Source organism: Eulemur rufifrons, chromosome 6 (assembly GCF_041146395.1).
Source record: "Eulemur rufifrons isolate Redbay chromosome 6, OSU_ERuf_1, whole genome shotgun sequence".
Taxonomy (NCBI): Eukaryota; Metazoa; Chordata; class Mammalia; order Primates; family Lemuridae; genus Eulemur; species Eulemur rufifrons.
The window spans coordinates 52,685,457-52,700,921 of record NC_090988.1 but is presented as its reverse complement, the minus strand read 5'-3'; the positions used below and the strand labels follow the sequence as shown (position 1 = coordinate 52,700,921).

The 15,465-nt window shown below is 41.4% G+C and overlaps 1 protein-coding gene and 1 non-coding gene across 5 annotated transcripts in view; one reads left to right on the top strand and one right to left on the bottom strand.

The window, feature by feature from the left end:
- Nucleotides 1-365: 365 nt before the first annotated feature.
- On the bottom strand, nt 366-492 carry LOC138385630 (U6atac minor spliceosomal RNA). Its single transcript, XR_011233850.1, has one exon. It is a non-coding gene; the product is annotated as a U6atac minor spliceosomal RNA (small nuclear RNA).
- Nucleotides 493-8,154: 7,662 nt separating this feature from the next.
- The window catches only part of POLD3 (DNA polymerase delta 3, accessory subunit), a 47,782-nt gene continuing 40,471 nt past the window's right edge, over nt 8,155-15,465 (top strand). For 2 of the 4 annotated variants that reach the window (XM_069469253.1, XM_069469251.1), the window contains exons 1-2: nt 8,155-8,295; nt 9,648-9,703. In XM_069469253.1, the coding sequence (XP_069325354.1) occupies nt 9,659-9,703 (45 nt within the window). In that variant the 5' untranslated portion in view covers nt 8,155-8,295; nt 9,648-9,658. Of the gene's footprint in view, nt 8,605-9,647; nt 9,704-15,465 lie in introns of all 4 variants that reach the window. The other 2 variants (XM_069469250.1, XM_069469252.1) reach the window with 2 other exon arrangements.

Here is a 15,465-nt window from a genome sequence, read left to right as displayed (position 1 = left end):
TGGGTTAGCTGCCTCCTGCAGATTCCCCTGGGACCTTTTGAGAGTCTCTCTCACACTGCATTGCTGTTTGCTCTCCACAGACCGTAGACTCCCAGAAATGAAGACTATGCTGTGTCCCCATTAGTCCCACAGGGCCTGGTATATAGGAGGCCTTTTTTTTTTTTTTTTTTTGTTCTCTGTAATGTAAAATTTTTTTTTTTTTCAATTTAATTTTACAGAATCAAAGAGTCTAACAGTATATCTTGTTAGATACAGTATGTCCTCATAATGTACACATTATTTCTTGTACAATGATATGAAATAATATGGGAAATATTCATGATAAATTATTAAGTGAACAGTGCAAGTTAAAAACAATAGTTTCATAAAAACGATGGTTAGATGCCACGAAGTAGGTGGCAATGCCTTAACCGTATGCGTGTTGTACAGGCCCGAGAGCCTCTTCCATCCTTGTCAAGGGGAGTGCTAACCTTCTCTCCTTTCATACAACACTATAGGAGGCCTTTAGAAGCGTTTGTTGGGTGAATGAATGAATGGATGATCTAATTACTAAATACATTATTGTTAATAAGTCCTGGGCTCCTGGGCCCCTGGGACTGTGGACTTTTTAATCTCATACTCCTTGGTTCTGACCTGTTACCCTGCCTGGAATGTCATCCCCATGAAACCTGTGGCAGCCTGAAGCCCAGCTAGTTGGTGGGGTTCCTGAGTTGCTCTTATGGGCCTCCTTTCCTGGCCAGAGGCTTAGCCTCCTTACCATATTCTGAATCTGGGGATCCTGCCTGCATGTAGGTTGATTGTTCCTCACCTCACTTCAATATTGAGCCCTGTCTAGATGTCCCACTCCATGACCTATTGGAATTATTAGGCCCTCTGATTCCAATCATTTCTGGGATGAAGTGGGATGAATTGGGATGAAGAAGAAAGAGGAGGATCAACCTTCTGACAACAACCTTGGGTTCTTTTTCGAGACATGGAGGCTGAGGAGTCTTAATCCTATAGCTCCCACTGCTGGTATCACCTGACACCAACGTCCCCGACAGTTTTTTCTGGCCTCTCCTTTGGTAAGCAAATACTTTGGCTGATTGATTGTTCTGGTTTCTGGAGAACCGCTATCGTTCACAACACGTGGTACCTATGTTAAGCCTCATCCTTAAGGAATGGGAAGAGGTTTTTATTTATTTGTTTGTTTGTTTTTAAATAAGTGACATTTAAGGTGTAGGTAGGAATGATGGTTCTATTCCTTTTTGCAGATTGCCTTTTACACTTCAAATGGGGAAAACGTTACAGATGACAGGAATAAGAAGATGGGTTAATTTTGCATTGCTAAATGCCCCACTTTTTTTCAAAATGAAAATATGTTCATGTTTTTCTGACTATAAAAATGAAACAGACTCCTGTAAAAATTCAAACACATATAAGGAAAAAAGTATATAAAAAAGAAAACAAGAAGCAGCCAAATGCTGTCACCTAAAGGCAAACACAGTGTTAAGACTATGGCCTTTGGGCACACTTGAGCTGGAAACACATCCCGCCACTTACTACCTACCTGGTTTGGGACAAATTACTTAACTTCCCTGAGCTCCAGTTTCTTTATCTGTACAATAGGGATAATAATTTAAGCTATGTGACATCTATAAAATAGGGATAATATAAGGTAAGTAATATTATTTACTTCATAGATTATTTTGAAGATTAAATGTGAATATTGAAGTCAAAGACCTAGCATGGTACCTACACACTCATTGAATGATAATAGTGAATACTATCTCAGGTCTCCTTGTTTCTTAACTTAGTGTTTTTCCCCTTAAATCTGTCTTTAGTGTAATTGCATTTAAGTCAATAAATACTTATTGAGAACCTATAAATGCTAGTGTTAGGTCTGGTGGAGGGTAAACAGGTGGAAAGGAGGTGGCTAAGGGCAGAGAGCGGGAACTGAACTGTAGGTAGGAACCAAATTGTGGCTAGCAACTGTTGCTTAGTGGGAACATACATAGTAAAAAGTTCCTAGTAACCTTTAACTGAGGTAGAATTTATTACCATCTAATAAGCATAACATGGGTGGAGCTTCATGGAGAATTCTAGAAGACACATGTGCAGAAAGGGGAACTGTTATATAACCTACCCTGTTATGTGACCTGTCATGTGATCTATTATGTAACACCAACTTGTCAATCACCTCCAAAGGCAGGAAATGGCAACCAATCCTGCCAGAGGAAAGGCGGGACAAACGAGTGGGCTTATTAAAGGAAACATGTGCTCAGTCTCCTGCAGTGTCCACTCGGGGAGACTGACCTGTTCCACTCTCTCTGGAACGTATTTTCTCTTTGTGTAAGCTTCCTTTACTTTCATTCTATCTTTTATGTGATAAACTGTATTAAGTTGCTCTGGGTTTGTGATCACTCTGTCATTGACTTGACTTGGTACCAGTACTCATTCTTGATATTGGGAACTGGGGAACCAGGAAACATCTGCATAGACGAACCTAACACTAGTGTTGCTGTTGTTGTTGTCATTATTATTATATTAGGATGAGGCTAGTTCTAAAATTCTACTTGGTTATTTGCTTAAGGAAATCTTGTCTTAGAACCTATATGGAGTTGTTTCCTATCCACTCTTCCCATTAACAACATAACATTGATCTGCAATCTAGGCCCTTTTTTGGTGCAGGGATAATAGAATCTAACAGGATTGTTTGAGGACTAAATGAGTCACTATGTGAGGTACCCATGACATGGTGTTGCTCTATAAATTATAATTATTATCTGAGCAATGTATATGAGCTAAAAGACTATCTTCATCTGTGGTTTATGGGAGTAACAGTACAGAGAAATCCTCTTTTCTGGTTTACTTTTGATCCTAAGACTAAGCCTTCAGGTATTACCTAGATAAAACACTAATCTCCTGGACACAGTCCTAGGTTTATTTACTGGCATTTGCCAGCTGCAGTTTTCTCCTGAACCTAATCATAGATCCACATATACCCCTGACCTTAACCCTAACTCCTGACTTGAAAACTTCCAAGATTTAACTTCTGTCTGCCTGGACTCTAATGTTCCCATATCATGTAGATATTCAACATATCCAATTTGTTACTTGGCTTCTACTGAAAACAATTCTCATTTGACTGATGTGCACAGGGATTCCAAAGTTCTGCAATACACTGTATTAGAGTTCACTGTACTTACTGGTTTTCTATATGCGTTGTAAACTAATAATGAGACAGCAAAACATAGTGTTTAAGATCATGGATGCTGCAGCTGGACTGCCTAGTTTATAATCTTGGCTCTGTAATGTTGTGACCTTGAACAAGTTATTTAACCTCTCTGTGCCAAAGTTTACACATCTGAGAAAAGCGGATAATAACATGCCTTACTTTAGGGCAGTTATGGAGCTTAGATGAGTTAGTATTTGTAAAGCACTTGGAACAGAGTCTGGCACATAGTTAGTGGTATATAAGTGTTTGTTATATAATAATAGTACCATTTATGGAGCACTTAGCTATCTTTGAGGCACAGAACATGTTACTTTGAACCCCTTAAATCATGCAAGGTGGAGAAATTGTAATATTAATATTTACAGTAGTGTGTGAGAGCTGGCTGGTACTTGCTTATGATAGCTGAATGTTAAATTTTCAGAAAGTTTGCAAGTCAGTTTTAAACAGAGCCGTTACTAAAAAGTATATAAATTTACAATCAGTTAAATTATGTTAAAAACAAATGTCACTGGGATAGCCTGACAAAGCAGATGAAAAAACTTTAACAGTTTTTTGTTTGTTTTTAACAATTCTTTTTAGTATTTATCATCTAGAAGCACAGCTGTTCAAGGACACCAGGTGGCCCAAAGTTATAAACAGCCATGTGACCTCTCGCCTGATGTCAGAAGTCTAGACCTGCAGACAGCCAGGGCAAACTCCAGCAGGCAATCTTTATTATCTTTAAATGATTTAAAAACCACTCTCTCAAGTGATAATGGATGAAATTTTCTATACATGTGATATATAAGAAACACGTGTGTGAACTGTATCTGTGCGTCTTAAACTCTACCCTGTATATGTTTACATACTTCCTCTGTCCCGTATGTTTTAAAAAACTCTCACGTCTCCCTTTGCTTGGGGAGAGGGCGCCTTTAGAGCACAAGCTCACCCTTCTCTGTTCTTTGGCCAAAGAATAAAAAAACTTGAATGCCTTACCAATTGGATGTTCTTTCTTTGTAGCTGATTTAGAGAAAGAACACAGTTTTCCGTAAGACGAAGACAATAAATATTCAAATTTCATCACTTCCTAAGTGTTTTACTACATTTTATTACTATCTATGCCCTTGAGGTTATTTATCTTTATTGTATCTGTATGGTGGTGTCAGGGACAGGTGCAGGCTGGCAGCACTAACCACAGGAAAAGAAGAGAGGGGGCAGAAATGAGGAGGCCACAGAGCATTTAGAACCAAACCTGCAACAGCAGGAACTTGAGGTTAGGGACTTTTCCCAGCCAGGAGCATGCACAGAAACTAGGAGCTCATGCCCAAAGGTAACCTTTTCCTCATTATACATTAGCATAGTAAAAATCACACCCACCAGCACCATGACAGTTTACAAATGTCATGGCAACCCCTGTAAATTACCCTATAAGGATAAAATTGGGGAGGTCCCTTAGCTTTCGGAAATCTCCATCCCTTTCCCAGGAAAATAATGACTATTACACCTACCATTTAGCATGTCATAAGGTGTAGACATAAAAGTGTGGTAAAACCTCAGGGTCTTCTCCACTCCCAGAGACAGACCCCTTCCCCTCAGGAAATGTACTTTCACTTTGTATGCTGAAAAGCCTGCAAGAAAAGCTGTTTGTGTAGAAGTGCTAAGTGTCTGTCATCACTTTGTTGCACTGGCCCTGATTGCAATTTTTCCAAGTAAGGAGCCAAAGAACCAGGACAACATCCCTCAAAAATCAACCCTGACAGTGGAAATAACAGTCTGATATTGTGCACCTCTTCCTAACTCTGCATTTGGTGACATCGATATCTATAGCTTGAAATCTGCTATGTGGAGTATTTATACCACAGGAGTTGGCAACCACTACAAATCGGGGCTTTCTTCCACTGCATACCACTGGACATTATATCCCTTCTTTTAAGATGATGAAATTGAGAACTAGAGAGGTAAATGATTTGCCTAGGGCCACACATCTAGGAAGTGATAAAGCTGGGATTCATATACAGGTTTTCTTTGCTTACTTGCTTTTTAAAAGAAAAATTGTTTCCAAAGCCCACATGCTTTCCATTCAACCACCCTTCCCTGAACGTAGGAATACCCAAGCTGGGTAGGCCTCAGACACAGAAACAGAAAAGCTATCCCTTCTCTTCCCCTCCATCTCCCCTACCCTTAATGTACACACACAACCCCTAGCCTACCTGCTCCTGTGCTGAGCTGTGCTCATTCCTTTCTAGTCCCATTATCCCAGCCCATTTGATAATCCCATTACTGACTTGCCTGTGGTCCTTTTTTGCCCATTATCCCTTCTTCCCAGAATCTCCTTTCTTTTGTCCAAAGTTAAGATAAAACCCATTCTTTCTTTTTTTATTTTTAATTTTTATTTTTTCCTTCAAGCTCTCCAATCTTTCTGTATAAATCCATTCTTTCTAATACTGCTGCCTATTTTCTATTTTCCTGGTTTGAGAAGGCTTGACACTGTAGTTAAGATTCCTCTCAGAGGATTGAAGAATATTTAAAATAAAATAAAATAAGATTCCTCAAATAATTAATTCCCTTAAACTTTTGGTTAATGTAAACATCCATATAGAAAACTGTATGTACACATCAGAAGTGTACAACTCTGATCATATTCACAAATTCAACACACCCACGTACCCCAGCACCCAGATCAAGAAGCCTCATACTGCTTCCAGTTCCTACCCTCCCAAGGGTAACCACTAAGGTGGCTTCTAAAAATCATGTGACTCTTTTAATATTGGCATATCTAGGACTGGTGTGGGCTGGGTACTCTATACAGTATTATCATCTGCTCCCTTTTGGTACGAGGGTAGTATCATGACTCTTCTCTGGTCAATTACCTTATTTCCCACTCCTGCGGAGCAATAAGAGACCTAAATTCTGATCCCAGCGCAACCACTTAATAACCCTGTGACCCTGGAAAATCTATTATATTATACTTCTCTCTGAGCCTCAGCGATCCACTCTCTAAAACACTCACAGCACAATCCATTTTCACTATTGCTATGAGGACTGAATGAAGTATCACTCTCAAAGCACCTACTACAGTGTGCCTGGTAAGTAACAATGTAGTAGCCAACTGTTTCTGACTTTATTGTGTGCAGGCACAGAATGAGGGCTTCATGTATGTTATCTCATTTATAACTCTGGCCAAATTTGATTTTCTCATCTGCACCCAGTCTTTCACCTCGCAGTCAAGGGCATCACCATTTACCTAAATCTAGGTATTTTCCTTGATTTCTGTTTTTTCCACACTCCACTCATCTAATTCATCAGCAGGTTTTGCCAACTCTAAAAGAAAACTCCAATCACTCAGTTCTCTCAATTTCCACTACCACTACCCAATTTAAGCCACTGCTATCCTTTACTGTATCTCCAAGAGAATATAAATTACATGTGAACAGGCTCCGTGTATTATTGATCACACCTGTAGTCCCAGCACGCCAGCACTCAGAACAGTGCCTGGCCCTTAGTAGGCTTCTGCTAACTATGACTTGAATGAATCCATGTTGCAACAAACCTTTGAAGTGAGTATTATTATTATCTTCATTTTAGAGATGAGGAAGCAAGCTCCCAGTGGTTAAATAACTTACCCACCAAGGTTACACAACAATTAGCAAAACCAGAACTGAAATCCAGGTAGTCTAACTCTAGAGCCTGCTGGCTTACCCTCTATGCCATGGTACTGAACTACACCAGCTTCTGCTGAAATCAATTATGAAGGGGTTTTGGGGTAATAATAGAAATTTTTGTTGAAATTCTCCAACCTAAAAACTTTTCTTCAAGTTTTCCTGAGAATAAAGTTCATGTGCCCCTTCACACAGCCTCTTAGGTACAGCATGATTTGGTTTCTGTTTCTCCCAAGTCTCATCTCTCCTCATTGGCCTCTTCTCCCAACATTCCAGCTGTAACGAACTCTCTCCTATTCCTAGCAAATATCCTGTCTCTATCTGAAACACTACCTCTCTTTCACCCCCTCTGGAGAACCTTCCCTAATTTCTCAATTCTGAGGGATTTTAACAGGCATCATTTTACCCCAGCAGACACCACTACTAAAATTACTTGTTTACAGCAGTCCCTCCTTGTCCGTGCTTCAGTCACCCGAGGTCAACCGTAGCAAGAAAATATTACATACAATAAGAAATTTTGGGAGACCACATTTACCATTATTAGACTATATTGTCATAATTGTTCTATTTTATTAGTTGTTATTGTTAATCTCTTATTGTGCCTAATTTATAAATTAAGCTTTATCATAGGTATGTACACATAGGAAAAAAAACATAACTACAGTCCTCCCTTGGTATACCTAAATCCCTGCATATTCAAGTCCCCGCAGTTTGCCCTGAGGAACCTGCATGTAGGAAAAGTCAGCTCTCCCTATACTGGGGTTTCCATCCTACCCCATTTTCGATCGCATTTGGTTGGAAAAAACCTGCGTGCAAGTGGACCCGTGAAGTTGAAACCTGTGGTGTTCAACAGTCAACTCTGTATGTAGGGTCCGGTACTATCAGTGGTTTCAGGTATCTGATAGGGGCTCTTAAAACGTATCCCCTCCCACCCCGCGGGAGGGGTGTGCCCCCAGTGCCTAAGAAACGCCTGGAATACAATAGGTACGTAATGAATATTTGCTGAATAAAGGTATCAAAGGGCAAAGATTAGTTTATCGATTTACAGGGGGAAAGGCTGTGGCTCCCACGGGTGAGATGTCTTGTCCGGATCAGTCGTTAAGCGGATGAAATTTGAAACCTTGCCTCCTACTACTCTTCTTTACCAAGCCGGTCTTCCCAATCCCTCCCTTCCGCAGTTCCTACTAGCTCCACCTACTGCAGCCTGCGCCGTCTCCGTGACTAGTTTGACCCTCATACGGCCGCCGTAACGCGTCGCCTCCGTTGTCGTGGGAAACGACCCCGGACGTGGGAGGGAGCAAAGACGTTTCCCGCCGGCGGGAGCTGCGGCTGTAGCTGAGAGAGGGGCTCAGAGGCGGCAGGTCCCAGCGCTGCAGCACCATGGCGGACCAGTTTTATTTGGAAAATATAGACGAGTTCGTCACGGACCAAAACAAAATCGTGAGGAGATATGACTGGGAAACGTGGGCGTGTGACTGGGGTGTTGGGCCTGGCTAGGGCGGCGGGGGCCTTGACCCCCTCTGCTTGTGGCCCCGTGGGAACTGGCCAGAGGGAGACAGGTCCCCATGCCTCGTGCCCCGGGGCGAGCGAGGACCCGCCGCGGAGGTCCTCTGACACGCGCGCAAATCCGCGTTCCGTGGGTGGGCGTGCTGAGAACAGTGCCCGGGGGAGGGGCCACGGAGATTGGGCGGGGAGGGAGGGGCGTTGGTTGAGAGTCTTTCTAAGGCGTCCCCACACCTGTCTTATAAGGTGGTTCGCGTTTAAAGCTCTAAGTTGACAGCTGAGGAAATTGTGTCGTATCGAGGTTAAGCGACAAGTTGTTTAACCTCCAGACTCATGGTTTCCTCTCCCTGGAAATATAAGCATTGGTAGAGGCTTGACCCGCCTCACAGGGGCGTTGTAAAGATTAAGTAAGGCGATGGATGTGAGTGCACTTTGCAAACCGTGGTGATTGAGTGCCTGCTGTATGCTAAGGCATTTTGGATACATATTATTGTATTTAATCTTTACAGTGACCCCCGCCTCCGACACACCCCACTCTGGTCGTTGGTAACATCCCTAGAAGAGGAAATTGAAGCAGAGGGGCCAAATAATTTGTTTATTTGCTGTCAATAAGAGGCAGTTTTCGAACGTAGGTCTGCCCTTCCACTAATGCCTTCTGCTACATTACACTGCCTTTGCCTAATCTATGGAAGTCTTCTAATTACTGGAAGCTGAGCATTTAGAATTGGAAGAGACTTTGAGAGATGAGGGTCACAGGCATACTGGGTCAAGGAAGGATGAAGGCTTGTTAACCTGTAGTTCTCAGTCTAAATCTCTGGTAAAATACTCATGCACTTTATTCATTCTTTTCCTGACCCCTGCACCACCGGTTTGTATGGCTGCACCTTTTCTTAGAAGTTTTTGAGTCATACACTTCAAAATAATCTAGCTTTTGGGTGAGTTTTAGGATAGCTTTGGGTGGTGGCCCCCCAAAAAAGACAAAATATGAAGAAAGGGCCTAAGTAAAACAAGGAATGTGAGGAATATTAGAGCTTTCTCTATTATATATATTCAGCTTGCCTTTTTAGATTCTTTTGCATTAATCAGTTTGTGAAACAAACTTATTAGCATTTGTAAGATAAATAACTTGGTCCTGCCTGCTCAGATAGTTCTTGGCAAAACTGCGGTGGCATGTATTGTAGTTTATAAGCCATAATCATCTAGAATAGGAATCTTTAGGAGCAGGCCCTTTGGACTGATCTGCACTCTGGAGTCATCTAATAAAACATTTTTAAAATTCCTTCTTACAGGTGACATACAAATGGCTGAGCTATACGCTAGGGGTTCATGTAAACCAGGCCAAACAGTAAGTCCAATTTACTACCAATTTTAATCATAATGGAGTTTTTTGTTTTTCGCTTTGCTTTGTTTTTAACTCTACAGATGGCCTCTAGATTAAAACTAATTTTCTGTTTTCTGGGTAAATGGGAAAGAATACTATTTTTACTAGCTTTTACTACTTTTTGTCTCTTTTAAGAGATTGGTGGACTTGTATGCAAAAATTTACTGGATTTATTTGCAGCCTTCGTCTCTGGTTAACATTGCTTTGTTATTTCAAATTGATTAAATGGGCTAGCTACTTCTGTTTACATCTCTGATTTATGTTTGTTTTGTACATCTTCACTACATTTTCACATATGCTCCTTAGGCCCATCTCTGGGTGTTATTGAAATACTTTCAAAATGAGGTCAACAGGTGTTTGACACAGCTGTATGACAGTACAAGAAGGAGAGAACTATTTAAGTGAAACTAAAAAGAGAGTGTTTAGGATGGTGCAGATCATTGCCCTTCTTGAATTTTGCCATATCACCTTTTCTTGCTGAAACTTGTGGTCCAATTTGAGGCCAAAAGAGAAAAGGCAAGCTTTGAATTAACTTTAGAATTTTTTGACCTCCAAGATACAGATATTGTCTATGTCCCAAGGGGAGGAATTAGTGAATAGGCTGAGGACACATATATTGGGTTAAATGCTCATTTAGTTTGTTTTATTCCTAAGGGTTGTCTGATTTTTCTCTATTTCTTGAGTCATAGGAACTTTCTTTGAGTCATAAGAACATTCCACAAGTCTTAGAAAGTCCCTGATCTCTGGAATGGATTGATCTGGGTTTATCTGGTGTTACTGTTAGCTAGGTCTAGGAGTCTGATTCTGGCTGTGATTTAGGTCTTAACCTTTCAAGACCTAAAATTCTTAGCCCAGGGATGGATTTGGACTGGTTTTGATTATCTGAGCTTGTCCAAGACCAGTCCTGGCCCAAACCCACGTAATTTAGGGAATGGACACCTATGTAAGAGTTATTGTTTGTTGTGGTTATGAATATTTAAATTGGAAATGAAGCACCTGTTAGTATATAAGCTTGCTGGGGTTAAAGATGCATATTGAGGATTGGAGTTCCCTAAAGATGAAATAAAGGTGCCTGCAATTTTACTGTGGCTATCCTGATTACCTATAATTTTTTTTTTTTTGAGACAGAGTCTTGCTCTGTTGCCCGGGCTAGAGTGCTGTGGCATCAGCCTAGCTCACAGCAACCTCAAACTCCTGGGTTTAAGCAATCTTCCTGCTTCAGCTTCCCGAGTAGCTGGGACTACAGGTGCTCACTACCATGTCCGGCCACCCGGCTAATATTTTGTTTCTATTTTTAATTGTCTGGCTAATATTTTGTACTTTTAATAGAGATAGGGTCTCACTCTTGCTCAGGCTGGTCTCCAACTCCTGACCTCAAGCCATCCTCCTGCCTCAGCCTCCCAGAGTGCTAGGGTTACAGGCATTTGCCACACACCCAGCCGGGTTTTTATTTTTTTATTTATTTTTTATTTTTTTGAGACAGAGTCTCACTCTGTTGCCTGGGCTAGAGTGCCATGGCATCAGCCTAGTTCACAGCAACCTCAAACTCCTCGGCTCAAGCAATCCTTCTGCCTCAGCCTCCCGAGTAGCTGGGGCTACAGGCATGCACCACCATGCCCGGCTAATTTTATATATATATTTTTAGTTGTCCATATAATTTCTTTCTATTTTTAGTAGAGACGGGGTCTCGCTCTTGTTCAGGCTGGTCTTGAACTCCTGAGCTCAAACCATATGCCTACCTCGGCCTCCCAGAGTGCTAAGATTATAGGCGTGAGCCACCGCACCCGGCCCCAGCTGGGTTTTTTTTTATTTTTCTTTTTTTTGAGACAGGGTCTTGATCTGTTGCTCAGGCTGGAGTGTAGTGCTGCAGTCATAGCTCACTGTAACCTTGAGCTCCTGGGCTCAAGTGATCATCCTGCCTGGGCCTTCCATGTAGCTAGGACAGGCACCTCAGCCCAGCAGAATTTTTTTTTGTGTGTTTTGTAGAGATGGGGGTCTCACTGTGTTCCCCAGGCTGATCTTGAACTCCTAGGCTCAAGCGATGCTCCTGCCTTGGCCTCCCAAAGTGCTGCAATTACAGGTGTGAGCCACCATGCCCAGTCTACCTATAATTTTTATAGCATTAACACACTGTCTAGCTCCTCCCCGTCTAGGCAACTTCATCCCATATCACTCTCTACCTCACTTATTATATTCTAGCCATATTTGCTTTTCTCTTCTTCAAATATGTGATACTCATTTGCACTCTAGGATCTTTGTACCCTCTGCCTGGAATGCCCTTCTAGCTGTCCTTACCCTTCAGGTTTCAGCTCAAATGTTGCATGTTACTTTTTAAAAGGAGCCTTGCCTAATCCTCTATTTCATCTATCCCCACCCCTCCCTAACTCTTCATCATATCATTCCATTAATTTCTTTCATAATTCCTTTTTAAAAAGGATATTTTGATATATAATTCATCCATTTAAAGTGTACAATTCAATGGTTTTTAGTATATTCCTAGAATTGTGCTATCATCACCACAATCAATTTTAGAACATTTTCATCACCCCAAAAAGAAATCAGGTACCCATTATCAGTCACTCACCATCCCTCCCCAACACCTACCCCCTCAAGCCTGACAACCTTTAATCTTTCTGTCTATAGATTTGCCTATTCTGGACATTTCATGTAAATGGAGTCACATGTAGTCTCGTATGTCTGGTTTCTTTCCCTTAGCATAATGTTTTTAAGGTTTGTTCATGTTACAGCATGTGTCAGTACTTGATATCTTTTTATGACTAAATAATATTCCATTATATGGTGTATTACTTTCCTAGGGCTGCCATAACAAAGTGCTACAAATTAGGTGGCTGAAAACAATAGGAATTTATTGTCTCACGGTTCTGGAGGCTAAAAATCCAAAACCAGGTTTTTTGGCAGGGTCATGCTGTCTCTGAAACCTATGGAAAAGAATCCTTCCTTACCTCTTCCCTCCTTCTGGTTGTTTGCTGGCAATCTTTGGCATTTCTTGGCTTATAGCTGCATAACTGCAATCTCTGCCTTCATCATCACATGGCATTCTCCCTGTGTGTATCTTCACATAGCTATCTTATAGGGATACCACTCATTGGATTAGGAGCCCACCCTACTCCAATATGATCATGTCTTAACTAATTACATCTAAAATAACTCTATTTCCAAATAGGCCACATTTTAAGGTATTGGGGTTTGGACTTCAGCATATCTCTGTTGGGAGACAGTTCAGCACGTCATGTGGATATACCAAATTTTGTTTAACTATTCGTCAATTCATTGATTAACATTTGGGTTGTTTCCTCCACATCCTCACCTTATTTTCTTTTTGGTATGTTGCTTTTGCTTTTGATGTAGTATCTATGAAGGCTTTGCCAAACCCAGGTCACGAAGATTTACTCCTGTGTTTTTTCCTAAGAGTTTTGTAGTTTTTTCTCTTGCATTTAACTCTGTGGTCCATTTGGAGTTTTTTAAAATTTATCATTCCTAATTGTCACTATTTTTAAGTTTTCTACAGATCATGTGCTTGTTAATACTAAAAATGCTTCAGTCCTAACAATAAGAATACCTTGAAGCTTTCAGATTAGGTATTAGTTCAAGGTAATTTTTAAAAGAAGCACTAAAATGTGTTAATGTTGACTATGTCTTCTAGAAATCATTTGGAGTTACGTTTTGGGTATGGCATAAGGAAAGGGTCCAACTTCATTCATTTGCATGTGGGTATGCACTTATCCCAGCATGTTGTAATTTTTATTACTGTCTTGACATTTTCTTGGTTATTGTATGTGTCTCCCACCAGAATGTAAGCTCCATGAAGGCAGGAAACTTGTCAAGTTTATCATTGTTCTAATTACTATTGCTGTGTAACAAATCACCCCATTTAATGTCTAGAAACAATAATTTTATTACACTTATAGATTCTTTTGGTCTGGAATTTGGATAGGGCCCAGTGGGAATGGCTTATTTTGTTCTATGATGTCTGCCATCTCAGCTGGGAGGTCTCAATGACTGGAACCCAATTATCGGTAGGCATCTTTATGCACATTTCTGACAGTTGATGCTGGCCATCAGCTGAGACTTTAGCTGGGGCAGTTGGCCAGAGTGCTTGCACGTGGTCTATCTATATGGCTTGGATTTTCTCACAGTATAGTGTCTTCAGGTAGTCAACTTCTTACACAGCAGCTCAGGGCTCCAAAAGCTTGTGCTCCAGCACAAGGCAGAAGCCAATTGCCTTTTCTGACTAGCCTCAGAAATCAAGTAGTGAATCACTAGCCCTCTCAGGTTCAAGGTGGGGGCATGGACTCTGGGGGGATGTAAAACAATATTATGGAATAGGAGATGCTATCTCAGCCATCTTTGGAAAATAAAATATGCCATTGTATTTACAGTGCCTAGCACATAATGAGTGTCAGTAAATACTTTCTTTTTTTTTTGAGACAGAGTCTCACTGTGTTGCCTGGGCTAGAGTGAGTGCCGTGGCGTCAGCCTAGCTCACAGCAACCTCAAACTCCTGGGCCTAAGTGATCCTCCTGCCTCAGCCTCCCGAGTAGTTGGGACTACAGGCATGCACCACCATGCCCGGCTAATTTTTTTAATATATATTTTTAGCTGTCCATATAGTTTCTTTCTATTTTTCTTTTTTTTTTTTTTTTAGTAGAGACGGGGTCTCGCTCTTGCTCAGGCTGGTCTCGATCTCCTGAGCTCAAACAATCTGACCGCTTCAGCCTCCCAGAATGCTAGGATTCCAGGCATGAGCCACCGTGCCCGGCCAGTAAATACTTTCTTTTTTTTTTTTTTTTTTTTTGAGACAGAGTCTCACTCTGTTGCCCAGGCTAGAGTGAGTGCCGTGGCGTCAGCCTAGCTCACAGCAACCTCAAACTCCTGGGCTCAAGCGATCCTCCTGTCTCAGCCTCCCGACTAGCTGGGACTACAGGCATGCGCCACCATGCCCGGCTAATTTTTTCTATATATATTTTTAGCTGTCCATATAATTTCTTTCTATTTTTAGTAGAGATGGGGTCTCGCTCTTGCTCAGGCTGATCTCGAACTCCTGAGCTCAAACGATCCGCCCACCTCGGCCTCCCAGAGTGCTAGGATTACAGGCGTGAGCCACCGCGCCCGGCCAGTAAATACTTTCTGAATGAATACTAAGCACTATGGGTTGTGGGAGGTTTTTTTGGTTTTGTTTTGTTTTTTTGAGGTAGAGTCTCACTCTGTATCCCAGACTAGAGTGCGGTGATGGTGTCATCATAGCTCACTGCTACCTCAAACTCCTGGGGTCAAGCGATCTTCCTGCCTCAGCCTCCCAAGTCGCTGGGACTGTAGACACACACCACCACACCCGGTTATTTTTTGTAGAAACAGGGTCTTGCCATTGCCCAGGCTGGTCTCAAACTCCCGGCTCATGTGATCCTCGAGCCTCGGCCTCTTAAAGTGCTAAGATTACAGGCATGAGCCACTGCACCTAGCTAAGCACTATGGTATTTGACAAATATTTCTCTCACATAATCTTTATAATAATCCATTGTGATGGGTATTATCAACTTTTTCTTAACAGATGAGAAAACAGACTTAGAGGTTCTTTTGCACCTTTTTTCCTTTACCTGTAGTAGAAGCATTTATCACTCTTGGCCCTGAGGACTGTGACTGCGTTACTGATTTGCTTGAGTTCATTCAAGAAGAATTTTTTTAGTTATTACTCTATTTTTAGCATT